Source organism: Athene noctua, chromosome 1 (genome assembly GCF_965140245.1).
Source record: "Athene noctua chromosome 1, bAthNoc1.hap1.1, whole genome shotgun sequence".
NCBI lineage: Eukaryota > Metazoa > Chordata > Aves > Strigiformes > Strigidae > Athene > Athene noctua.
The window spans coordinates 87,794,370-87,822,341 of record NC_134037.1 but is presented as its reverse complement, the minus strand read 5'-3'; the positions used below and the strand labels follow the sequence as shown (position 1 = coordinate 87,822,341).

Sequence of the window (27,972 nt, the reverse complement as noted above, 5' to 3'; positions counted from 1 at the left end):
AAAACACCAGACATGGGGCATTTGCAGCAGACAATCCAAACATCTCAGCTCTTCCTGAGAAATTTACCTTTTAAAGGATTTTGACAAACTGCTTTGAAAATAAAAAAGTTGTTCTTAAAATAGCTTGTGGGTTGTGTTTTGGTTTGTGGGTTTGGTTTTTTTTTTTTCAGATCAACAGAAGGGTCTCTAACCTTTTCTACTACAACAGCTATATACGTAGTTTTAATACACAAACACCAGCAAGGTATATGCATTTCAGATATTTCAGTATACCTGTTTGGATCTCAATTTAGCCATCAGTGCATACAAATATTCTTTTTATGCATTAAATTGTCACAAATTACATGGGAGTTAGCCATTTAAAACTGCTGCATAGCTTTCTATCGGGTTCTGAATATGTAACTGGCTTATGGAAAATAATGAGAAGGTGGTTGATGATTAGGTTGTATTTTTCTTTCTCTTCAGAATCATGCACCAAATTACTATGTGCATGTGGGAGTCTCATGGATTTCAGTGCCACATGTGTTTGATGCCAGAATTTTTGCTCTTTAAGCTTTTATAATCAGCTCTGAGATAGCTGTAATGTGGAAATACTTTATAGACCTATAGTCCTCTGTAGACTCTTTACCTTTTTGTCAAGACTAACTTCTTGTAAGTTTTGGACTTATTATGGAAGGAAAGCTTGCAGATCTTAAACAGAATATGTGTATAGTAAAATGCCCAGTTGTTGCCTGAACTGCTTTATTTGTAGAATAGAGAATATTTTATGAATAGAGAAAAGGCACTGGGCCAAACCTGCCCGTTAATGGTTTATTTATGTAAATTCCACCTTCTGCTTTTCTTGTTACCCCTTTATCCTCTCCTAATTTTTCTAATTGCTTGCATCAGTAACCATTTCAAGTTGACTTCTCTTTGCTTCCCTACTCTTCAGAGAAAAAAACTTCTATCCTTCTTCTCTATTCACTTGTTTTCTGAGTAGTAGTATTTTTGCATTCCTACTATCTGAATTCTAGAAGTAGGTGTTTTTAAATAATTTTGTCAAGTCCTTTCTTACTTACAAAGGCATCTATTCAATAGAACAAATCAAAATTCTGTCTTAATGAAAGGTGGAGGTGGAGTGACTCATCTCTTGGTTTGCCTTGGGTCAAATACAGTTTTACAGAAATATTTAGGCCTTGCATGTTACCTACATATTTTCAGACTGTTGATGTATCATCTAAAAAATTTATCATTTCTAAAATGACGAGCCACAGACATAGTTACAATGGTCGGCATTTGCAGGTGGACCCCAGCTGCTCTGTTTCTGTTATGGCTTGGTTGCTCTGACTGAAGTAGATAGAAAATATGGTTGCGTTACAAAGAACATCATGTTGTTCAAGCAGGATTTAGGAGGCTAATCGTGATTTTGTGTCATGCTTACATGGAATCTTGTGGCAGCCATGATGTCCCCAAACTCTGGACCATTTGAAGGCCAGTAATCGAGTCTGTTGAACCAGAAAATGCTTGGAAAAGTGGTCATAGTAGCAATTCAATCTTTTAGGACAGTTGCTGAAAGTAAGTAGTAGAATGCGGCTTGTCTCACTTTTTTTACCTAGGTCTGTAATGGGAAGGGAAGGGAAGGGAAGGGAAGGGAAGGGAAGGGAAGGGGAAGGGTTAAATGAGTTCCATAAATTAGTTTCAGCTAGCAAAACTCTCCTCTCATTCTGAGAGAAGATATGTCATGTTTAATCCAACCAGTCACTTAATTGGTTGTGGATTTAGTCTGATATAACTACACTTTTTTTGATGATGCTTAAGCCTGTTATTTCTAATCATTAATGACGGCATGTAAAATAGAAGTAAAATTTTAAAAAGCATCTGAAGAACTTTATACAGAAACAGCTATACTAAAATAGAATTGTATAATATGCAGAAGAAAACCTTATAGGGCAGCTGATGAGCTATGAAACACATGCTATTGTAGCAGACTAGAGGTATATCATTTTTAGATAATTATTAAAACTGAGAATTAAATGAACATCAAATATCTTTTGAAAATATATTTTAGTAGAGACGAGATAAATTGATAGAGTAGTAAATTTAAGCTAGCATGCTAACTGGAAAATCCCAGCTGAGAAACAGAGGACCACCTATATTTTAGAAAAGCAAAAGGGACTTGTGAGCTCTCGGTTACAGGGAAGAATTGCAACATATTTCCTGAACAGGAAGTGAGCTGGGAAGATGAGAGAAAGAAAAGCATTACCAGGCGCTACTAGTTTAAAGGCTCCAAACTGCTTGAAGATACTCGCTTTTTGATCAAAGGCATTGCATTTATTTGAAAACAGTATCTGTTTGGATTATTTGGGAACAGTAATTATTAATTTAGGGATCAGAAAATAACAAAAGTCTTCCACAAATAACACATATTATTTAATGTTTAATGAGTGATGACTTTTTGTGGAAGAAGCAGAATTTTGTATGGAAAGTGTGTCTTAACTTCACAGTGATGTGAGATTTGAAGGGCTTCAGTGCTCCAATTAGGTTATTTGAATTATGGCTATCCAGAATGGTGTTTGTGTCTAGACATTGTCTTCATTCTCTGTGGTAATCTTACTGGATTGTAAGAATGACCTATCTTAAATTGCTTTGGAAAAGAATCCAACATGTATACTGTTATCCATTTATGCTTGTGTTTTAAATGTAATATTCTAATTCATTTCAGCTGAAAATAAAAGTCACTACTTGATAGCTGAAAAGTTTGAAAATGGGACTTCTCTTCCAAATTTATTTTTTAAAGCAGAACAGAAAGCAAAATAAATTTTGCAGTGAGAGACTGAAATAGCATTTAATCCTATATATGATACATCTATTTTAAAATCAAATCATAACTTTTCTGAGAAATGAACCCCAGTTTAAGGGGTTTGTGTCAAATATTTTTGGATCCCTTACTATAAAAGATGAGATAAAAATCTATAATTCAGTGTTTGTGGAATGTTCTTCAGGCATACCTCTGGAGCCTGGCTATTCAGTTCACATCATCAGACTTAGACATCAATATTTGCTGAGGCTCTATGCTCAGTTTATTACTAGTCAAGCCAAGATAGAAACTGTCTGTACTATATGTACTACAAAATGGACTTCTGATGTCCAGGTAGATGTAGTGAGAGATGGCTAAGAATAAGATGAGTAAATAAAATATCATTTCATAAATGATAATTTACAATCTTCTGTACAAGACACCAGGTACAGATACAGATAATGATTTATTTTAAAAATTGAAATGTAATTTGCAGCTTAGCAAGGGAATCACTGAATTTTAATGCTGTTTTTTATAACAAGCTATCCAAACAGGACATTTAATTTAAAAAAAAAAAAAAAAAAACAGAAAGAAAAAGGGAGACCGCAGAGATCACAAGCAAGAGTTCTTAAGTTGTACATTAGCTACAGCAAGCATATAAACAGGCAGAATATGCAATGAAAAGAAAAATTGAATATATTACTTGTAATATTTGCAGTAGATGTCCTCAGTCAGCTGAAACTCTTCTCAAATCAACATATCTGTCAAATAAAAAGGAAATTATAGCCCCATGTCTCAGATATAATAAAGATTTGGATCAGTATTGGAAACCTTGTTGGGACTCCCTTTTCTATTATTTTGGGAAGAAAAAGTTGTTCTTGATGACATAATTTAAAAAATAAAATATGCTTTTCATCTGTGATTAGTATTGACTTGGAAAAAAAGAAGCAGAAACAGAGAAATCCTAAATAACAACTTCTGTCTTAAATCAAAAGAATCAAAAGAACTTTTCTTTTTTTTTTTTTTTTTTTTTTTTTTACTGTGCTATTTCTACTATTTCTAATACTCAGTTTTTCTTCTGTGAAATGAACGCTGCAATTATAGTACTAATAGAAGGAATACATTGATTTTAAAGATTTGTATACACAAAAAAATACTTCAATACCTTTTACAGGAAGAAAAACTTTAATGGAATCCATGCATCTTTAACTAGATTTTCTTCACTCAGAATCTAACTAAATCATTGCACTAAATATATACCTCAGCACTGATATATGAAGTACGAGTCTCAGTAGCTATTAAAAGAAAAATGTAGTTTTTATGATTATGAGTAAACAGTATGAAACTATTAATTGACTACAAATGAGACAGCACCCAGCAAGGTCAGAGAAAACCAAGAAAAAAGCCACCCATCCTTGTCATTGGGTCAGGTATTTCATGGAGATGCCACCTACTGAAGTGTAGAGCATGGTAGCTCCAAACTACTCTCATCTAGCACTGCACTGTGTGCTCTCATATCAAAGACAGACTCCCTCTGCGGCTGTGTTAGAGGCTTTGTTAATTGTGTCTGGAATCTAATAAAATGTGGGTGCACCCACTAGGATCTGGGGTTTTGCCTTGGGTTTCCAAAGGTGTTTTCTCTTTATCCGCAAAGTTCTTCTCTCAGTTTCCAGTTGAGGGTGTTTATTAATAGTGTCAAGCCTAGCATTGAAGGGCACAAATTGTCCTTTATTGACCATACATAACTACAAAATAAGCCTTTTTTTGCAAACCACTTCTGTATAATATATCAGACTGAGTGTATTTAGCACTTTGAGAAATGGAAAGGATGTGGTAAGAAGTAAAGCACAAGGAAAGAGTGATCAGTATTATATACATACTATATTTTTCTCATGGTCTTTGTATCTGGCAGATACTTAGAGTAATATACGGTTATAGCAAAACAAAATGAGAGAGTGAGCCTGAAGTTAAGCTCTGTTAATCGCTTGTGTTCTCTTTATATTCCCCCTCATCTGCTTAAGTAACACCATAAAAAGAAAAAAACAGCAAAACTGTGTAATGACAGTAACTTTTGCACAAAGTAGAATCAAATTTTTATGGATTAGGACAGTATTTGACATCAGCATATTTAAAAATGACCGTAGAAAATGAGGACTAGTGAGTACAAAACAGACAGTTCTGTTTCATCAACACAGACTCTGTTCTCAATCAAAATAAGTAAAATGTTACTACTCAAAATACTACCTTAAGAAAACAAACCCAGAGATGTACATTTTAAAAAAGAGTAATACAATTAATCAGTAAGATACAAGAAAAGATGTGTTAGTGTGAGATAATAATATATAGCTCAAGGGCATTGTTACCTAGGAAGTGTGCTATCTTGCAATACCAAAACCTTTGGAGAGCCTTACTGGGTTTAATAAATGGCAACCTCATAGAGAAAATAATAAAGAATTAGCTACACGAGGCAGCTACAAACAGTCCTTAACTGAAGCATTTAAGATAGTACCTATTAACAATAAAGTTCTAAATTGATAAGAATAAAACGAGTAATGAGAGAGCACAATTTTAAATGAGTGCTGTATAATGTGAATATGTATTCATTTGCAACGCTATTGATTAGGGCTCATAAGTGGAGCTTGTAATTAAGTCTCTTGGGTTTTCATCATTGACTTGGCCATTCTCTCTTTGTGGCACCAAGCTATCCATTTGGCCCCTCGGTCACCCCTCCCATAAAATGAACCTCCCATAAAGTGAACCATGTCTTTATCAGGGTACTACTAGGGGAGTTAACATTGCTAAAGTTCTTTCACATATTGTTGTGCAAATTGTAAATAAATTATTTCCTGTAATTCTTTGCTGGACACTTCATAAATTTTATATCTTAGGAGATACATTCAATTTAAACGATGCATCTTCTGGGACAAACTGAATATCATTGCCTGTTTCCCTTGCTGAAAGGATTCTTTGATCAGTGATAATTCTTCTGACAAATTGTATGCCTTGGGCTAAATATAGGTAACCAGGCTTGGAGCAGGTGACTGTACCAGTCAAAACCAAGACAACAATAAGTCTTCAGTAGCCTGTTATCCCACTTGTTCATACATACCCACTTTTCTTTCTTTTTGCTGTTTCAGCACAGTCACCTAACTGGCATCTAAGACACTTCCTGCCCAATGCCCCAGCAACCTGTCCCCTCTCAGTTTCCCTGCATGCAGGGAGGAGGCAGCACAGCTGCTAGATAGTTCGGGTTTTTACATACGTGACTTCAGTTACAAGCATTTGTATAGGTTTCCTTATGAAGGCAGCAACTGTACCTCAAAGAAAGGAGGTATTTTTGATGAAGAGAGGGAATATCATCATGTTTCTAATGCTTCTGGTAAAGCAAATGTGTTTCATGTCAAAGTAGACTGAATGCTGCTTCTCTACAGGTAGTGAGAGTTGTGATGATGTCCATTTTAGAGCACGGCTGCTTCAGATTGCATAGATCAAGAAGCTTCTTGGGAGACATTCAGGGCATCTTCCTGAACAATACGAAGAGCTGAAGCCTTGTTTTTGTGTATATATTTCACCTGTCAGGAGTAGCAAAAGTGCAATACAGGATAAAAATGTGGAGTACTGTATAGTGAAGTGCTTTTTAGGTTTGAAGTAAAATACCTCTAGGTGGTTATGTTTTCAGTACAATTTGGCATGCATAACGATCTTAGAAAGAATAAAGAAATAGACTTTAATTTTCTTTAACAACTTTGAATCACAATTTGTTTGCCGTGAGTCTCAGCATGTGTCATGGTTGAGAAGAATTTGAGACACGTTTCAGTATGTTGGTCAACCACTTCCTGAAACTGTTGATTCAAAATATTTAAAACATTTTTAGTGGCCATAGTGAAGTTACTTTGCATATTCCTATTGCAAATAAGATAGGGAATGGTTTTACAATATTCCCTTTGATTTCACAGTCAATAAGTAGAAATTACTTTTAAGCATAGCACCAGAATGAAAAACATACCTGAAATTAAAGCTTAAAAGGACATGAGTCAAAACTGCCAAAATACTAAGTTCAGTCTTACTTTTATTTTCAATGAGAATATCTTTTAGAAACTAAATTCTAGAGTTCCCAAGTGTTTTCATCCCCACTGTATATAACTCAATGTCTGGAACATGATATAGTAGTTACAGGTGTTGTGATTTTTACAAATACAGTTCCAAATGGTATTTGCTCTATAAAATTGCAAAAAGTGGTAGTTTTTCAAGGCTCACCAGTTTTCTTTACTACATGGTAGGAGGAGAGGTGACTCATCATCAATAGAGAGGCATGATATGAGCTAAGCAGGCCTAACACTGTTATAGTTGTAGTGTTTATATTGCATGATAAGAATATCTTTCAATTTAGTTTAGCTTAAATGGAAGCAGCATGTTATTAAAGATATACAGTAGAATACAAATTTTGACTCATTCTGATAGAGTTAATCATTGACAAGGTAACACCTTAAGAGAAAAAGGCAGATGAGATTGCCCTTTCTTCTCTTTTTATCTTGTCTCTTATGTCTAAAACTGTCAATTGACTTTCCCTGAGTGCTCAGTGTAGCAAATCCTATGGCACTGTCCTCTGGTCTTGTCAAAGAGATAAGACTATCATAGCATAATGAAGCACATCCATCTTAGTTCTGTTCAAGTCTTCTACATCTGCTTACTTTAGAAGAATTATCCATCAAGAGTCTTTCTGACACTACGTGGCAAATGAGTTTTCTGCTGGGAAATGTTTTCACAGCCACACTGTTTCATGAGAGTTTTTTTGATGTTGTCGTTATCTGGAAGTACTGAAATACTGCATTTTGGTTTTATTGGTTTATTATTATACTTCTCTTAGAAGCTGTCTTATGAGGCAGAAAGATGAAGATGAGACATTATATTTGTTTAATACTAAAAAAAGGCCTTGCTCCTGTTGAATTAAACATTTTGATAGCATTAAAGGAAAATATTTTGGAATTTTTCAGTTTGTGCACAGGTTTGATGTTTAGTATTGGGGCTCCACTCCACAACACAGTGAAGTTTGAGAGCTTTGGAATTTGCTGCAAGGTAGAAACTCTGGTGTCTTGTGAGTTCTGTTGTGATTTGTGAAGCATCCTTTTGAGGGTGCACTTTTGTCCAGGGAAGCTCAGAGCATACCAGAGAAGTCAGGAGCTGTATTGAGCAACCACAGAATATGATCAACACAGAGAATCTTCATTATCCATTTAAACTGTCACATCAAAAATGCTGATTGTAGGGCCTGTAGCAGAGGGACTCGCTGTTCCAATGTGTTTGAATAGCAATTAGTATAAGATGCTTCCATACTAAAATAACTGAATGATCTCTGCAACACCAAACTGCAGAGTAGCTTCTGCTTCTGCCAGATCTTCTGCTTTCCCCAGTACGTTTGGCTTGGTGATCATCGTGTTTACTAAGATTAGCGTACAGCAAATTTAGGCAGCACTAAAGGATTACATGTATGTATTTGCTTTATATGTAGCAAGAGTTACTTGTGGGTGCTTCATCTTAAGAACCTGTGCTTAGAGCTGTAATTTTCCTCTATTTTCTCAGTGCACACGTGTTCTTCTTTGCTAAAGAAGATGTCTATCTTTGTTAGCTCACTTGCTAAGAAGAAGAAAACATTAACTAGCAAGTACCTCTCTCATAAGGGAAGCTAAATGGCAATTTAAAACATGCAATAAGGAAAAATTACTGAAATTTAAAGATGTATTGACAATGATGGTATCTTGTTGCTTTCTTTCCTTGAGTGGCAGTTATTTCTAGAAGTGTAACTTGGGAGGGAAGCCTCGTTACTGTTATTAAGAAATATGGAAATCAGTTTTAAAGTTGAATCTATAGATCTTTTTAATATACTCACCTAAATTAATAAACAATCACTTTCTATTAAATAAATCAGTAACATATAAATACATTCTAACAGCAATTACTTAAACCCATGACATGTCTGTGTTCCAGAAATAGTGATGGTCAAAGACATACTCTTTGCAAAATCAATAAATGATGAGAGCTAGTGAATTTGAGATGAAAAAAGTCTTCTGACTCTTCCTGGCTTGTTTGAATTGCTGCTGTGTTTGTGTGCTGCATGACAAATAGACTGTCATCTCTCGTTTGAGCAGCATGTTTTACTAGCTGTTAAAGTAGCCAGCAAAAAAGATCCTACTCCCCTGAGATCTTGCTTTCCTGTGAGTGTATGGAAGGAATGCTGGACCTTGAACTACCATATTTTCTAGTGCCGTACAGCAAGGGAAGCTACACTGTGCGAGCAGGGTCAGGCAGGTTAAGGGTGGATCCACTGCTAGAGGCTGGCAAGCTCACAGGGTGCACAAAGAAGACAAGTAGAAACATTTTCTAGTCCAAAAACTTTACAGAAGAGGATTCATACCATTGAAAATTGTTGCTGTGAATGCTATGCCGTTCACAGCAGTGTGCTCCGCTGAGCCTGTGGAACGGATCAACAATGCCAGTTTGGCAGCAGTAGAGGCAGCAACATGGCAGGTATGAGGAAACAAAGGAGGTCATGCATAAGCGGGAGCCTGTATTCCCATCCGCTGGACATTATTTGTTGAAAACAATGCCATAGCAGGCATTTATTTGTCTACTGGTATTTGACAGGAGCTCATTTCTATGCAGGGTCGAATAGAACTAACATAACAGAAAGGAGGACTAAAACAGCCTAGGGTATACTTAGTTTCCAAGTATAGACCTGCCTCATGCAAAGTAAAGCAGAAATTGGAAGGGGATAATCTACTTAAATCTTCCCTCCTAGGTGACCTATATCCATCCTTTTTTGCATCAAGAAGAACTCTTACCACTCATATTACCACTACTCCCTTTCCCCTGTATTTTGAAAAGGAGAGTGGCTGTGTTCCCAGGCTATCAAGCTGTGGGAAGTGATCTGCCTACTGCCATCATCAGGCTATTTGCTAGTCCAAGCACAAGTACCCTTTGCTGCTCTGCATCAATTTCTTATCTGTCAAAAGGGTATCAGGGTATCAGGAGAATTGTAGCTGTTGCCAGATTGAACAGGGTATAATTATTTAATGGAAAAATGCTTAAAATTTTTAAATTTGGGGCGTTTGATTATTTTCTTTTTTGCTGCAGTAGAGGGCTGCTAGCTTTAGTCCTTTAATCTATTGATTAGTTCATTTTGGCTCTTTTCAGGATATAAAAATTGAGCAAGAACAAGTTTGTTGCCCACTTCTGCTTGCCCCCTCCCTCCACACTTTGGTACCATATTGTATTTAGATGACACAGCTCCTTAGCTGACTGAGAAATCTTTATTCTCTCCAGGGCCTCAACACAGGAGTTGTGTCTGCTTTCATCTTCCACTAGTAAACAGCAATCCTGGTACTGGATAACTATTTGCTTTATATTTCTTTATTGATTCTGCCTTTATTTTCCCGAAAGTGGGTATACCATCCATTCCTGAGTCTGCAATTGATGGTTAAGGAAGAAATGGTGGCCATTAGCAGTTTTACGTAAAATATATACATGCCTTGAAATATTACATGGAGAGGCCAAAATACAAATAAATGGCTGTGTACAGAGGCTGGGAAGAAGAGGGGCAGAGCTGGTTTGGATAGATACAGAAATGGTTGTGTATACATGTTACCTTAATGAGGGGTTTTTTACATCTTGCTACTATTTATTCTTACTCTGACAATGTAAACAGCAAAGACACGCAACAGGTGCTAAAAGTAGTATTCACGTCACTGCATACTCCTAGGCAACAGTATGAACTTAATTTTTCTCTGCATCTTGTGAAAAAGGAAAAAAAAAAATCTACAGCCTCATTCTCACAAAGAGCTTCTGTACTCACAAGTCTTAAGTTATAAAAGAAACATCCTGTGTTCACAGTAAGATACCATCCGTTCTCAGCTGTTTAATCCAAATGAAATAAAACATTGAAATGTACAGTAAAATAACATGAACAATAAATCCAGACTCCAGGATACATAGTATTATTTATTACACTAAAACCTACAGGTTGATCTTTTCAAAACACTTCTCTGTTCTCTAGCCCCCAAATGCACAGCACAGTATGGGGAACTATTATGTTTAATGTAGAGATAAATACAAGCCCTGTGATGTACCAAAGGTTGCATCACAGGCTAGTGGTCCAGCATTTTTCAGAATAATGTCTTTTTTGTTATTATTCTACCTGAGAACGGATGGCTGAAAATTACTCTCTCCTGCTTTCTCCCATAAACTTTCAAGTGCTTCCCATGAGCCAGTGGATTAGTGTATCAAACAGTAGCTCTGGACATAATCAATGTGAGGGTAGGGATGGGAGAAGACAGGAGGTTTTTGCAGAGGTCGCTACTTTGTCCAGGCTCCAAGCGTCATCCTTGAAATGAAGACATTAGTGGTGGCTCTATGGTCATTGCCAGAAGCTGATACTGATGGAAAGCAAATGTTTGTTTCTAAGATGCATTTGACTAATATGGTACCAAGTTACTTGTAAAAGCAGAAAGGCTGCTTTTGAATTCCTATAAAAAGGTCATAGAGAAAAAGCCAACACTAACTACAAGGCTGCAATTAGTATCTCACAAATGCTCATGTGAATGTCCCTGGGGAGACAGACCAGCAAAGGAGTGAACCTGATAAACTAAATTGTAGAGGCATTTATCTTCTCTAAGTTTTAATTCTCGGTTTGCTGAGTTTACTGTGATTGGTAGAAGCATAATTTATATTATGGCTCTCATATCCACTCACATATATGAGCATATACTGTACTTTAATTGGCAATATTAGACAGAAATACAGTACTTGTGGATGGTATGACTAATTTTATTTTAAACCCCAGAACTGTTGATTGCATATTGAAATGGTAGTTCACGTCTATTTAAATTTTTGATAAATATCTATCAATGGATAAATCATGTTAGAGAGTTTCAATTGTCAGCAACACTCTCATTTCAATGAATCTTTGGGAACTATCCTCAAGAGCTAATAAGATTTTGCCTTTACGGTGACAAAGTGCTTGAGGTATATATGTAAAGAACTACCATGAGAAGAATCGTGAGATTTTTATTTCTTTGAGAACAGACCCAGTCATACCTGCTTCAGACAGTCATGCAGCACGATTACTGACATTTACAATAAATTAATTCATAATCTCTGAATAGCAATGAAAGTCTGCAAATGAAAAATACGTTGAACTTGGTGGAAGTATTGAGTTGGAGCAAAGATCAGTTTTGTTTCTAACACAGTTCATTCCATGCTGTATGATGAGGTTTTTATTATGCCAAGCAATTGAGTATAATAAAGTCTTGAAACAATCCCATATTTTGGTAAAAGATGAATGGGATTAGATTTTCAGTCAGACTAATTCTCCAGAGTATAGGTACTTACAATTTGAATAACTTCATTTTTTTTCCTTTTTGAAAATGGAGCCCTGCAGCAGATCTTTGAAGTGTAAACTCTGAGACATAGCAGTATTGAAATAATCATGGATCTGGAGGAAATAGCACAAAAACATCCAGCACAGCTTAATCAAAAATAGAAATTCATTTGAACTTTTTGTGGTCTATTGAATATTAAAATATTTCATATTTCAAATGGAAAAAAAAGAAGTCTTGAGTGAAGTTCTGATTATAGTCAGATATTTCTGGTGTAACATTTGAATATTAGGATTAAGGATTAAAGTTTTTATTCAGCTTCAGCAAACTTTCTTGTATCTTATATTTTGTATTTATTGCTATTAGATGGAAAATAGCTGATCTGTGCTAGAGGCTGTGGAACAGTGGGACCTATGTGTTAAAAAATAAAAGCTCTAAAAACCCCAGATGGCTAATTTGGCCAAGAAGAGTATTTTTATTCTGCAATTACTTGGCATTTTGTCATGAAATTCGTGTTTCAGGTCTTTCTGTTATAGCCTGTGGCCCCACACTGGGTAGTATCTCTGAAGATAAGTATTTTCTGCAACTTCCATGTTGTAGAATTTCTTTCATTGACATGAGGTTTCCCATTGGAGATGTTTCTGAAGCTATGAAAATGACTGGCTAATGAGTAAATTCTTGGGGAACTTCTGAGTTCTTTATATCCAATCCTGCAACTTTTATCAGAAGTTCAGAGTTGCAGAGCATCATGTTACACTGTTGTACTTAGCATCACTAAATCTTTCTGAAGCATGTGTTTTAGTCAAAATAACCAAATTAAATAGCTTGGGTTATACAGAAAATCTGTGATGATTAAAAGGGGTTTTTTGGACATCAGTTTTCAGAGTCTTAAATATAAAGAACAGTAAGAGCATGAGTCACTGAAAGAGTGTTTTGAAATAGCAATGGTGGAAAAGCCCATTTTCAAACCAGCTGTATGAATTAACTATTATTGCGTAGGAATACTTTGTGAGGAAGGAAGCATGTTGACATTGTTACTGGACACATGTCAAAACTAAGTCACTTTGTCTCCACTGACTTTCTTCCTAGAGTCAAATTCACAAATCAATCATATATCATTTATATATTTACTCCTGTTAGCCTTGAATTAGGACTTCAGGATTTTCCTCTGTGAAATTCCTCTGTGTATGTGAAGTGCCTAGCAAAAATTACATTGCTGCCTCACTTCTTTCTGTTGCCATCTGTGTGTGGGTGTCTTTGGGGGGCAGTATGGCAAAATTAGAAGAACCATTTCAGAAGGAAAATATCTTATTTCTTAGAGATATTGAAGTGGAAATATGAAAAAAAATAGATAATTACTTGAAGCAATAGCACAGTGAAGACTTTCACAAAACATTTTTGTTGAACTTGGAGGCTGTTTGGTTTTACACACTATTTTCAAACTGCTGATGTAAAAAAATAAGAAAGTAAAACTATTTATTGTGGCAGAGATAATCTCAGGCAGCTTTTACTGTATTGCAAAGATTATCAAAGTGCAACTTCTAGATGCTTACTCATAAGTGTATGAGAGAAAGAACACATTTGACTAATAGTGATACACAATTTTGTAAAACCTAAGGGCAGAAGCTGCAGTATGTGATTACAATGCTATGGAAAGTTAATAAGGTTGGTTTGGATATTGCCACTGCTACTTTGATGAATATTTTTTTCTAGCTTGGCATTCTTTTCAAGACGTAATTGTGAAATCTGCAGAAACACTGTAAGTAGTATCTCCAGCTAGATACAATGTGTATTTGTGTGTGTTCTTAAAAAAAAAAAAAAAATCCAAATTTAAATAATCTGGTTTTATATTTTAAGAGGGTATAAAGTAAGCTAATTGAGATTTATGCAAATCATAAAATTAGATGACTTTACAATTTATGCGTGGATACCCACTATAGTTAACAAGGGTTATAAAATTATTTACACTGCTTGCTCCTATCTACAAACACTGCATGAAATAATGTTGTCTGTTCACCTCTGGCTTCACTCCGACACCATTTCTGCTTGGCAGACCTTTAGCTCTGGGGTCTCACCTGTCCATGTTCCCCTGGAATACTTAGCATATGGTCTCAGTATAGTCCTAGCACAAGCTTATTATTTTTATTCTCCAGAGGAGAAAAGCCATTCAAATGACCTAGGAAGTGACTTTGTTTAGAAATTTCAGCTGCTGGTGAATTACTTGACGAAAGCTCCATTTCAGTAATTGCGTACAAATACATAGGATAAAGCAAAAACCCCCTGTGCTTTGGTGATGCTTTACACTGAGGAGCCCTCCATCATGAAACTAACAAATTATTCTTCTGTTAATCTGAAACTTGCTTGCTCATTAAGAAATAAGACTTAGGAAGTGATCAGTGAAATTATGTGGTGCTTCCTCAGCAGTGAACTCCAAAAAATTGTGCTTATTAATCTACCAGTTTTTGATACCAAGTTGTCAGCAGGATACAGTGAAACATCTAGTGGACTTAAAAAGAAAGCAAGATGAACTGTTTATGGTAAGTAGCAAATTTGTCCCTCAAAAATGTGTTAGTTTTCCTGCAGTAATCTTGGATGAATTTTCGGAGTGAGAGTTGAAGACAGGCAACAGTGATGTTATTGTTGCCGTTTTACATGTTATTTTAGGAACTGGATGACAAATTTGGGACAGGAGTCACATATCCATTTCTTTCTTGGCCTCTCTCAAGGGAGGCTTCTGTTGTGTTCATACACTGCTGTGTGCTGCACCAGGATGCATTTGCCAATGCTGTTCTGCTTTCCATAAACCAGCCTTCACTGCAATAGGGAAGGGACTCCAAGTGCTCAACTCTCCACACAGGTGTCCTACAGGGTAGCAAATAATTTATTTTCTCCCGTTATCTCCAAAACTATTTAACACAAAAGCATTACAGCTCCAGCAAAAGGAATTAAAATGAGCCCTGACCAGAATACCTAAAGACTGAGGTGGAGACACTTGCGTTCAAATGCCTGAAACCGCTTGAGCAGAAATTTGGACAAAGTTGACTCATGCTTTAGAGAATATAATCAGCAGGCAGTAGAGACTGTTCTCTTCCACATAGAGTTTCTCATTTTTTGGATAAAGAAGTTACATCATCACTTAAAGAGACAGAAGAAATTATTCTTTAGGCTGGTGGCGAGGCACTCACCTACGAGGTGGAGCATCAATATTGCAGAACAGCTTAATTGCCTATTGATTTACACACTAACGTTGGGAAGAGCATGGATACAGTTATGCTTGGTGTTTGGAGGGTTCCTGCTCTCCACTGGGAGGTGGATCCAAAACTACTTGGAGGATGGAACTTAGTTCAAGAGTTCCCAAAGGTAATGAGGAAAGGAGAAGACAACAAGCTGCTGAATTCTTGTCTAATTCCCTCTAAATAGTACCCAAACATGTTTGCATGTGTTTGAAGGGTGAATAGAGGAATTGATTGAAAGGAGAAGAAGGATAGATCATAATGATGAAGAAAACCAAAAGTCACTTAATTTACTTACCTTCTAGTCTTCTTTTATCATTATTTAAAATTTCTGAGGAACAGGAAATCAAGTAGGTCACACTGATAAGCCTCCTGAGCTCCTTGCTCATCTCAGATTTTAGAAGTTTTGCATACAGTATCTAAAAATGAAGTGTGGGGTTTTTTTCCTATTTGGAGATGAAGATTTCTCATAAATGTAATTTCTTCGGGGCAACTTTATGGTATTCAGAATTCTACTTATATTTCCTGGGGGTTTTTTCTCCCCAGAAATACTTCTTACATAGAAGTTGTAAGATTTTCTTGTCAGGGGAATGTACAAAATAGTGTTTTCTTTATCCATGTTACTTAAACACTGATATTTTATTATAGTCAAACATGATCACATGGCTTAACATAATCTTGAAGAAAAGCATAAAAATTCCTTTACAATAGAAAGGCTGTGCTGAGTTTTCATACCACTTATACCACTTAGTTTTGCTAAACAGAATCACTCTTGTCTTGCAAATGTTTATCATGAAGCAATGTTCTTCAGCAAGATGCTAAACTCTAGTGCTTATTATGACAGCCTTTGAATTACAGGGGTCCCATCTGTGGTTACTGGTATATTGCCAATTATACACAACTAGTGTCATCTGTAAAACAGTCACTTATGGCTGTTGAGAGATCTAAGTAGAGGATGTCTTTTGAGAATCTTTAGAGATAAATGTTGCTGGAATGAAGTAGCAGTTCCTTTTGCTGTAGAAGATGGGCCTGTGTGGATTGGCACTTTTAGAATAAGGAATGGGCACAGATACACAGACATGATTAATTACTTTTTTTATGAACCAGATTTTGGTTCTGAAACTTGGTTATGAGACAGGCTGTGACTGCAGAATTTACATTACTTGAATATATTGGTCAGCACTGTTGAGTGATTTCATGTAGGTATGGAAGTAGAAGAGATTTTTCATGCCCTGTTATTAGTTCTTTCACAATATGAAAGTAGATAATTTTTCCTCTCCAAAGCAGAGATTCAATAAACTAACAATATCAAGAAACATATTGTTTTTCACAGGGTTATGCTAGCCAAAAGTAAGGATCCTTTCTGCCCTTTTAGGCTTGAGTATTTTGAGGATTGCTTACAGCACAGAATGAAAGGGTCCAACTCAAAAGCAGTAGGATGATTCACTTGAGGGGTTTATTCTGCAAATTCTTGTGTCCATCTTCATTTGAAAAAACCACAATTATATTGCTGCTTATATTGTTTTAAAACTAGAAAACTGTAATTACTTTTCTGCTTGAGTAGTATCATTAAAATATGTCATATTCTCTGTACCGTTAGCATTATTCAGATGAGTTTTTTAAATCTGCAACTGGGTGCAAGCTTCCTTGAGGTATGAGGGGGCTCAAGCACACGTGTGGTCCACCTCCATTTATAATAAGTCAAAAGAGTAAATTTATGCATTTATTTTCATCAATAATTTTAAAAAGCAAGTGACAGAAATAAGTGTGTGAAAGTTGAGATGCAAATTTCCTTAATCAAACTACACTTTAATCAATGATGTCTTTCTTTTAAATAGTAGAGGTCAGTAGGTTAAATATGTAAATGCAATCAGCATTCAAATTATCACAGTTTCAGATCTATTTCCATTCATGGTAAATTATACCGAGTTAGGTCTATAAATTTGTCTTATATTAATCCAAAAGAATAAAGAAGAGAAAACTGTTAAATAAAAATATAAGGTGGAAAGCATTGAAGTTAGTATGAAATAAATCCAAATTTATTTATACAGCTTGTGTCATTTCCCTTATCTCCCCTTTTTATCATCTAAATATTTGTTATCGGCTCACTTCTGACATGAAGAAGTGAGCAATCAAAGCACAGAAAATAAATTTTTTGTTAGACTGAAATCCAGTGCAGCTTAGTACTGACTAGAGCCATAAATTATGAGGGAGTAACTCCTTGTTCCTTCCAGCACTACTGCAGTCCCAGCCTCAGAGGAGAGTCCCCACACCCTACTATCTTTCACTCTTCTGTGCACAACACTATCAAGTGTTGCAGGCATTCTCTTTGCTCATCTGGATCAGACATAGGAGAAAAATAAACTGAGTAATCCAATATGGATTCAGATAAGTTTTTCCATAAGTATGCCAAAACATAATATAGGCATTGCTTTTCTTTCCTCTGCCCTTCTGCCCTGATGTATGCATGCAGAATTCATACATAAACTGTGCTTCTCAGAGAAAGAAAAGACACTGTAAAATATTCATGCTGGTATAAGAGATATGACAACATATGCTATGGTTTGTGACTGTGAAAACTTCAGGGAGTATGTGGATCATCTTGTCCCATTCACCAGTGAAAGCCTTTTCTCACAGAGTCCAACTCTCTGCTAGAGAGCAATTTTTGTGAGGAAACAGCTAGTGCTGAGAACCTGATAGGCCACCGGCCAGTACAGTCTCCCTGCCTATCTGATCCAGTTTCTGTGTTTCCAATACCTGAGTCAGTGGTGAGAAATGAAATTTGACATTATATTTTATTCAGACACTAATGGCCAAGGATTTTGAAGCATGTATCAGTAACTAAACGTAATTTCTTGATGTATTACCATGAAGTAGTGTGACAAGCAATAGTGTGAATGATGGAAGTTGAAAGGGCACAATTCCCTTCTCTCCCAATGGAAAAAAAGACAAACCAAAACAAAAACCAACAACCAAAACAATGGAAATGCAGTGCTTTTTCCTTAATAGTTTAGTAACAGTCTTCTTGTCTCAGATTTAGAAACTGGTACTGAGTAATGTTTATTAAGTTTTCCCTACTGTGTGTTGACTTACATAAATTTCTTCAGGTTCTCAAGACAGGGTGGTGGTGAGTTGCTGAAGGTGGCCCAGCTGACCAAGAGGCTCATTTGAGGGAGGTCCCAGATGATCTGCTGTTGCCTTTCAGCAAACAAGCACCCACCTAACAGGCCCAGCTTTCTGGCTTTCGCAGCACAGTACCAACATTGTTATGGTTAGGTCACTCTTGAGAGTTCAGATGGCAAAAGTCTTGATGAAGATAGAGTAAGAGTTTGCTGGATGGTCAACAGAAAAACCCTCTCTCTTGGTATCAGTAATGCAGGGGAGCATCCTGTGTTCCTGCCCCTCTTCATCATCTGTAAATACTCTGAGGTCTACAAGTAAGAAAAAGATAATATATTTTAGTTACGAAACCAATATATTAGCAGTAAAAGAATGAGTTTTTGCAAGGTTGAACCTCTCTCCTTATGAAATAAGAAATCATTGAGTTAAGTTTCTCAGTGGTCTCATGTTTTGTGATTCTGATTTATGAAATATTCTTTCATGCAACTTGCATCTTCTTCAGCTAAATATGTTTTTGAATTCTTAAAAAGATAGAGCATTTTGAATTTTGATTTTCTTTGGCAGAACTACTATCATATCTTTTTGTTGTCATATCAAGGCTTAGAGGGATCATTGCTGTTATGCATAGCAAAAAAATGGATCTGTCATTCCCATTAAATTTTCTGTAAGGTCAGAATCAATACCTTTTTGAAATGCACTCTGTAAAGTTTAAAATGAGGAATTTGTTGTTGAAAGCTAACCTTAGCATTGCCCTAGCCTTTAAGACTTTGACTTGGAAATTAGCATTGCAGGGTCCAGAGAGCACACTTTTCTCAAAAATATTTTCTTAAAATGCTGTGCCAGCTTCAAGAACTGCTATTTCTGGAGCATTTAATTTAAAATTAATCACTTGTGGAGTTTTCAGCAAGTACATTTTACAAAGAACATGCTTGAGTCTGTTTGTATATGAATGTAGAAATATTTTTGCCTCTTTCTTTAAAGAAGTTGAAGGTCTCATATTTTTGGACTTGAGTAAGATCTTGTGAATTATATTGCCATTATCTGGATAGATGCTGGCATTTAAGGAATCTCACTCTTGACTCTCAGGCTCTAGGTCTAAAAGAAACCTTTTCTTGAATGTTTTCTGCTTGTGCTGGCCTTGTCCAGTTTTATTTGCTATTGAAATCGGCATGACAATTTAGGGTTCTTCTGAGATTTCAAAATTCAGCGGGCGATTTAACTTCAGTGTTCTACACCTTACAGATCTAACAGCAAGTTTGCCTTTTAGCTGCCTTCTGGAAGTGAGGCAGGGAGACTTGGAGAACTTAGCTTGAGAACCTACTTTGAAAACCTTACTGGGGCTTTGTTATCACACATTACCAGTGAATGGCACATTAAACGGTATATAAAAACTGACTGATACAGCAAACATTTTCTGTTTTAGATTGCTGAAGTTTTACTTTTCAGCAGGGTCCAATACCAAGGTAGTTGCTTCCATAAAATTTGTATCATCTGACTAGTTTGTCTTTTTTATAGATTCCTGGTGGTCAGATAGATTCAAATTTTAAGGTTGAAGATGTTTTATCCTGTAAGTATAGCTCTTGTTTACAGATAATGGAGTCTGTAATATTTTTCATTCTAATTATCAGATCATAATTCCTATAGATGTGAAGTGTGGTGTATGAAAAATGACATGAATTTACTGGTCACCAGATTTTCAAAGCTAGGACTCAGAGGAAATACTGTTTTCCTGTAAAGAATTAACCTGTTTTGCTGCCTTGTTCTTTTCCTGAGATAAGAAATTATAGTAATGGTTTTGCTTTTAGAAACACATTTGCATAAATAATAAACCTTAGAAAAGGGCACAGGAATGATTTAATGAAAACATTTTGTTGATTAGACATTAAAAGTAGCAGCTAAAGAAACACACAGCAAGCTATACAAAACAATACCTTTATTATTCTTTTTAGGACTAGAGCTGGCCACAAGATCTCTCAAAGGGATATGAATTGATAAATTTCTCACTTGTGATATGACAGATTACTTGCAACTTTGTGTCACCTGGATAGCCTTCACACTAGAAGGGGAGTGTTCATGTTAATATTTATTCATCTGGGCTTTTGTCATTGAAGTAATGCAGCTGAAATCATCGGAGTGTTCGAATGTGATAGCTGACTTAAACTGCTCTTCAGGCTTTTGGGTGCTAGGGGAATGGCTTCAATGTAAAGTGTGAATAGAACAGTAATGGTCTTTCAGAATCAGATGATGCAATTGTCAAGAAATCCCATTTCCCACTATTATTTATAATAAGCCATCAGACAGTGTAACATATGGAGGTGAAATTTCTGATGTGTAGACTACGTATGCAAGTGTGATGACAGGAACCGAGGCCTTAGGAATACGGTGTGTCACTATAGGAAAGTTTTCAAAAGAGGTGAACAGAAAAGACGTATTTGAAGGTGAGATAAAAAGAATAGAAAATTTCTTCCCATATGGTACCTGAGAGATCTGAAACAAACCAAAGAATCAGTATTTTAAAATGTCATGTTGTTCTTATAATTACTTTTTTCTCTGACTTTTGAAGATTTATGAAAATATTTAGGTCTGACTAACTTCTCTAGTCAGCTGACAAAAATATAGCTACTCTTGGACTGTGTCATTTAAGTCTATGAAGTTTCACACTATACTAAGCTAAAATTCTTCTTTCGGTGTCAGGCTTATTAAGTTCATATCTATAAATAAAGAACAGAGACTGTATTTATAAAAATGCATAAAATTAGAATATTTTGATGTAGGAATATCTGAGTGAAACATTTTGTACTCATCCAACATGCAAAGGTAAATTGCTTCATTTAAGGAATAATTTTGTGTAAACGCTGTGAGAAATGGTGCCACCTGAGTTTAATATCTATCAAAATTTAGACATGTAACATAGTAATGAAAATCTGTGCTTTGGACATGATTGTAGTATTTCCACAGTTTTCATTGCTATGTAATGAATTTAATAATGCATGCACACATGAAAAGTTATGATATAATCAACTAGGCTTTGTAAAATACATGATAAAGGTGTTCATCAGGTGTAATAAAATTAAAGATGAAATTATATTATTGAAAATTAAGAAAGTAAGGAGAAATAAATCTTCTTTCTTCTCTGAAATGCTTCTTTAAAATATCATATTTGGTGCCTTAAGAAGATCAAGGGAAATTATGCACTATGGGAAGGAAGAAATCTGAACCTAGAGTGTGACAGGGGAAATATCCTCCAGATTCTAATGTTATATATTATCTTCCATTCAAGAGATTTTATGGTTTTGATTTGGTTTATATCTGTGTAGATTGTGTTATTTATCTTTTTAAAATTTAAGGTTTATAAAATAATTATGTTTTTATATCTGCTGAGAAATGGATGAACAACTGAAATATTGGTTCTGTAAGGAAGTATTATGTGACATCTCTCTATTACGATGCTTGTCTGAACTGCAGGCCTGATGCAGCCATCATGAAACATGAAGAACACACACACAACTTCCCTTCAGTGTTTCAGGACATTTCCCCCTTAAGCTAATTTGGTTACTTAAATCATCAATGTGTTTGTCTTTTTGTCTGCAGAACTGCTTCTTAATTTATTATATAATTCATGCTCACGGTGGGTGAAATCCAACTGTATCTTTCAGTCTGAAAAACAAGAGTGACTTCAGCTTGTGACTTGGCACATAGAGTGTAAAGCGTGATAGGAAGTGCATAGAGGAGCAGAGGAGGTTAGGAGTAAGGAGGTGGTTTGGAGGGATACTCAGTTCAAAAGACAGCAGGGAATCTGATATTGGAAACGTTAAGAGGCAAGCAATAACATGGCACCTTAAAATAAGGACAAGAAATTAAATAGCAAGAAATGGATAGGCAGTAAATGAAAGGATACAGAAGAAGAAGAGAGACCGAAGCGGTAAGGAAAGAGCTTTAGTGCCAGGGGAAAAATTGATTCTGTCAAGAGCCTAGCCATGAGACAGAGTTTGAAACACTGGTAGTTCATGTTTAGGTAACTGAATATGCTTTTACTGGTAGCCAGTGGAATGGGTTGAAAGTCACTACAGCAGAAGTGATAGTTAAAGATAATAAAATCAGAAGGCAAAGTTGAACACAAACTGCACTCCTAAATGGAGCTCAGAATGCCAGGTATTAGTCCCAAGGAGGTTTTCAAGCCTCCAGCATGGCCTGCAGCATATACTCTATAGATTGCATAATCACAATTATTGTTGCATTTACATTTTCTAGGTTTCATTTGTAAACTAATTTGGAAGGTGGGGAAACTTAATACTAACTTAATAAAGTGTTTGTTTTTCTATGTAATTTTTGCAGTAATGTAATTTTTGAAATGCAAGCTATTCTCATACCCTTAATGCACTTTTATTACATTTTATGAGTCTTGCCCTAAGCAAAGGAGTGGTATGTTTTTTTACTAAAAGGAAACTAAAAAAAGAGTATGGTCTAATTTTTTCTAGACAAACTGAGCAAAAATTGTAGATCTCTTTTACACAGTAGAACAATATTAATTGGCCTAGGGAACTGAAGAATAGGAAAAGAAAATTTACTAATCTAAAAATGCCTGCTGTTTTGTTTCTAGGTTCAGACATTGTTCAATGGTTAACGAAGAACTTGTCTATAGAAGACCCAGGTAATTTCTCTTTTTTTCATGTCTGAAAATTCTAGTTTGTCTTTTGAAAAGATTGAATCTGACTTTATCTTCTGTTGCAGTGGGTGTGGCCAGACAGCATTTGACCAGTATAATTTCAATAGCAAAACAAACAGAATCAAATATTAGAAAACTTCGCTAAGAATCTGAGGATTTTGGTTGACGATGGCCAATGATGAAAATGATAGCTGCTTAAATTAGTAGAAAATGAGTTTAAGTTCTACTCCATGAGGAATTTACTCAGTATCATGCTAAATAGTTTGTTAAACACATGCTGTTTTCTTAACAGAATTTTTCAATGTATAAAAAATAAGTGGAATTAATGAAATATGCTCTTGTACTGTTATTAAGAGCTGCCTTTCTATTCTTAAGTTTGGCCCCTTTTATAGCATCTTAAATGGAAAGTGAGCTGTATATAAAATCAGTGTGGTAAGAACAGTTCACTGCTCAGTCAGCTGGGTTGGAACGTGGAAGTAAGCTCTGGTTCCAAGCTCTGCCACAGGTTTCTTGTGCAGCCAACAGCAAATGCAGTTTGGTGTGTATCCGATATTTATTTCCCTGATTTACAGGAATCTTGTTACATGATCTGAAATTTTCCAGAAAGGAATGATTTCTAGTAGAAAACGCTGAATGACAAAAATAAAATATTCTGTGGAAGTTCCTATTATCTTTTGGTTAGGGGAGAGATAGTCTGCCTTCTTTAAAGCATGGTCAAAAATACTTATCTTTCCTCTTCCTATTTCAGACTTTTGGGAATGGAATTAATGTTTTATTTCAGTGCTGTTTTATAAGGGGTTTTTAATTTTAAAATGTGGTTTTCTGTCATATTAGAAATTAAAATATGATCGTTGTGGAATTCCAGCAAAAAGTAAAATCACTGTGTTTAAAATTGTGACTTAAATAATGAAGAACTATTGCAAATACGTAATTTGATATTTGGAAGTAGCCAGTTCAGAATTTATTGATAGGTTACATGAAAAAGATCGCTAATTGCTTCCAGTTTTATGTAACTTCCCAGAGTATCATATGTTTGCTTCCTGAAGATAGAGTTGAGCGTAGCAAGAGACCTATGTGTGATATTGTATTTCTCAGTTGTCAGCTACAAAACACTCACCTATCTATATTTATGAGAATTTGAAGGATCGCCATTCTGTATTTATTTGATATGGAAGCTTAACCTTTATTTGTCAAATCAGAACTGCAATACTGGATAGGCTGTCATTCCGATTACCTGGTTGTTGTGAAATTTGGAATAGAAGAAACCTTAAACTAACTGGAAAACATGGTTCCTTATGTTGATATTCAATAAAATTAAACAAACACTCAAACTACTAACATATGTAACCAGCACCGCAGTAATTTAATTTAAGATGGGTTTTATCCTCTCAGATTGCATGGGTGGAAAAAACTATCCACAATGACAAAAATGTCTTGTGCATGTCGGTCTTAGTCCAAAGTCGGCTCTCTGGAGATGGTTGGATGAAAATCTTCAGGAAGCAAATCACCCTAAATGCTGCCTTTGGGTAGTACTCGGAATTGCCAGATAGTAGTGAACCTGACAGATGGTGAGCAAGAACTATTCATATGACAAAACTTTTGAAAATATTTGGGTCTGTAAAATCTTCTAAGTGTGTGAATTTTTGTTCCAGTTCTAGACAAGACAATCTAGGATTTCCTGTGGAAAAGCCCTAAATTTCTGTGAACAGTTGTCACCAAAATTTGGATTTCCAGTATCTTCTGTCCACTTTTCACCAGTGTGCCAGGGTTTTACTATGACTGTCTTTTAAACTCCCCCACAGGGTCCTGTTACAAAGCTCTTGTGAAGCTATGCAGTTTTGTGATGCAGAAATAATAATGCCTGTGTTTGCACTGAAAGTTATCATCTCCCTCTAATACTGATATCAGCAACATACCTTTAAGAGCAACATAAAGCAGACCTTGCTTCACATATTTTAAGACTATTTGCACACCTCATCTATCAGTGCTGTGAACTACTTGTGCAAGCAAGGCATGCAGATTGTGATTTTAGGGGTAAGTAGACAGTTAAATTCACAGAATCATACAACAGCCCAGATTAGAACGGACCTCAAAAGATCATCTGCTCCAACCTTTCATGCTAAAGTCTAGATGAAATTATCTAGCACCCTGTCCAGTTGCATCTTGAAAACCTCCAGTGATGGGGACTCCACCATATCCCTGGGGAGACTGTTCCAGTGATTGTTCTCACTGTAAAAATTTTTTCTTCTATCGATATTAAACCTTTCGCTCTGCAACTTATCCCCATTGCCCCTTGTGCTCTCCATGTGGCTCCTTATAAAGAGACCCTCCGTCCTCTCTGCTTTCACCACCCTTTAAGAACTGGAAAACTGTGATGAGATCCCCCTTGAGCCTTCTGTTCTCCAAGGTGAAAACACCTAACTCCATTGGTCAACTTGTTCTTTAGTAAAACAAAGAACTAGTAAGAAGGAAATGGCACTACCATACATTTTCAAACAAAAAATAAAATCACATTTTGTAGGGCAATTTTTTTCCTTTGTTTTGCATAGGGAATACAACTCCAAAACCATTTAAATGGGAATGAAGAAGGCTGCTTTATGGGTGGTGGGAAAACGAAAGGCAGGAGAAGGTCTGCCAGCAACATTTGCTTTCACTATGTTAATAAGTATAAAGCCATTATCTGGAAAGAGCAATTTGAAGTAAAATATAGTTACAAATATAAATTGCCAGTCAAAAAACCCTTCACTTTTTTCATAAATGGATAATAATTTTTTTGTGGAAGATTTGAAAGATTTTGGCTAACTGCAGTAAATCTCTATCAAGAAAATAAACTGGAGATGGGTGGATTCTGCTAAATTATACCAGATTTGAAGTTATTTCAGTGAGCAGGGTAAAGCTTATGCCCAGAATAGCTATGTGCAACATACAGTTGCTGTTATATTGTTTGCTTTTCAATATGTACTTAAAAAATGTTTGTGTTTCAGCCTACAACTCATCTGTAAAATTTTAAGGAACAGAAATTATCTAAGTTATTTTTAATGTGGAAGTTTAATTCAGTCATAAAAATAAGGCTGATCTCAACCCGAAACGAAGCAATTAACTGAGTTTACAGAATTGTAAGGACTTGTGGTTTGGCACTTAGACGTGTTTGTTGAATTGACCATTACAGGGTAAGTGCTGACTCTTCACTGATGGTGCCAATTACGCTTAATGCGGAAAATCTACTCTGTTTTTCTACATTGTGTTTTTCTTTTTAAAAGTCATAATTAGTGCCATGAAATTTACCAGACTGACCACACTAGAGACTGAAGTCCTTTTCATCCTTAGGGGGAAAAAATAGAACAAAAAGGGTAGATGAGCTGATTTAAAGGTGTCAGCTGAAATTGCCAAGAGACTAATTCTATACTTGTTTCTTGCACTGATTTCATTGACTGCCTTTGAGCAGATGCCTGATTTCTCTATTCCTTAGCATTGCAACATGCTAATGGTCTCTTTAAGGAGAAAAACCAGTATCAGTTTTCAAGTATTTTTGCAATGAAATGTGTATTATTCTCAAATGCTCATTTCATTTGTAAGTCAGCCCATGAAGAATTTCTAACTAGGTGGCTCAGAAAGAGCCTTTAAGAGTTGATAGTGTGTTTGGACATCATGCCCTTGTTCCTTTACAATACTTTACTCTTGAGTGTTCCCTATTTAATTTACTCATATCTGCAAAGGCAATTGAATTTGGCTGAAGGCACTCCATTATTGGATGACTCCTCTAGGAGAGCCACAGCTGCAGCCAGCTCCAGAATATGAAACCCTTGCATTCAGATTGCCTTGGTCCAGCTCATTTAGGCAGGCTGTTAAAGGTGTTTGGTACTGCTCTTGGACATCAAGAATTACATGAAAGTCAAATATATATGGCTAAATCAAAATTTGTAAGTTATAAAACAAGAAAACAAGACTGGACCTTGAAATAGACACCCTCCTGTGTCCTGATTTTTTTAACTTTAGTTCTTGCCATTGTTTTTTCACTTATGTAGCTAATTTGTAACTAGATGTCTACTAGCACCCATGTACTGGTGGTGGTCGTTGTGGTCACTGGTCCAGTGCAATAAAAAGGGAAGACTCAGTAGCACAACATCTGTCTGTATTTCTTCTATGTCTGCCTCTGATTTGTAGTAAAATCTCTCTCCAGCAGCTGCTGTATTACTAATGACCTTGATAATACACAGTATTTGCTCTAAAGAGTTTGAGGAAGAATATTAGGGTTTTTATTTGAGTTTAGGAAAGAATACTTGAAAAATTGGTCAGTGCCGTTATTTCTGGCCCTTTCCCATGCATATGCAGTAAGGTAGCAGAAAAGACCAGGAGCAAGACGAGATGTTCTAAATGATTGCCATTTGGGAGACAGCTGCAAGTGAAGGGGAGGCTCTTTCAGAGTTTGCTAATGGAGAAAAGAGCCTCTTATGAAAAGGAAGAAAGGAGGGAATGGAAAGGTCATGCTTATATTGCAGTCTTTGTATTAATCAAAACTTGTGGAAATACAGCAAGAGTAGAATGCACCCCATTTATCAGGTTAACTAAAATAAAAAAAAAGCTGATAAAAGTAATTTACACTGTTGGCACACATACTCTCATACTAGGAATGCCAAGACACTCCTTTTTCATGTCTAACAAACTTGGGAACATTATGTTCGATGAGACAAACCTCATGAACCTTTGTCAAGTCTAGTGTAAATAACATTCTAACTTTCTTCTACTGGGTGAATTTGATCTGAACTCGTCAGGTCCTGTAACATTTAAATGGAATAACGACTTTAA

The 27,972-nt window shown here is 35.9% G+C and overlaps 1 protein-coding gene across 11 annotated transcripts in view; it reads left to right on the top strand.

Annotated features, from left to right (window-relative positions):
* The window catches only part of RGS7 (regulator of G protein signaling 7), a 246,294-nt gene that overhangs the window by 131,797 nt on the left and 86,525 nt on the right, over positions 1–27,972 (top strand). For all 11 annotated transcript variants that reach the window (XR_012632895.1, XR_012632896.1, XM_074896832.1 and 8 more), the window contains one exon: positions 23,101–23,151. Coding sequence is in view for 8 of the 11 variants with exons in the window: in XM_074896832.1 (XP_074752933.1) it covers positions 23,101–23,151 (51 nt within the window). In the remaining 3 variants the exon portion in view is untranslated. The remainder of the gene's footprint in view (positions 1–23,100; positions 23,152–27,972) is intronic.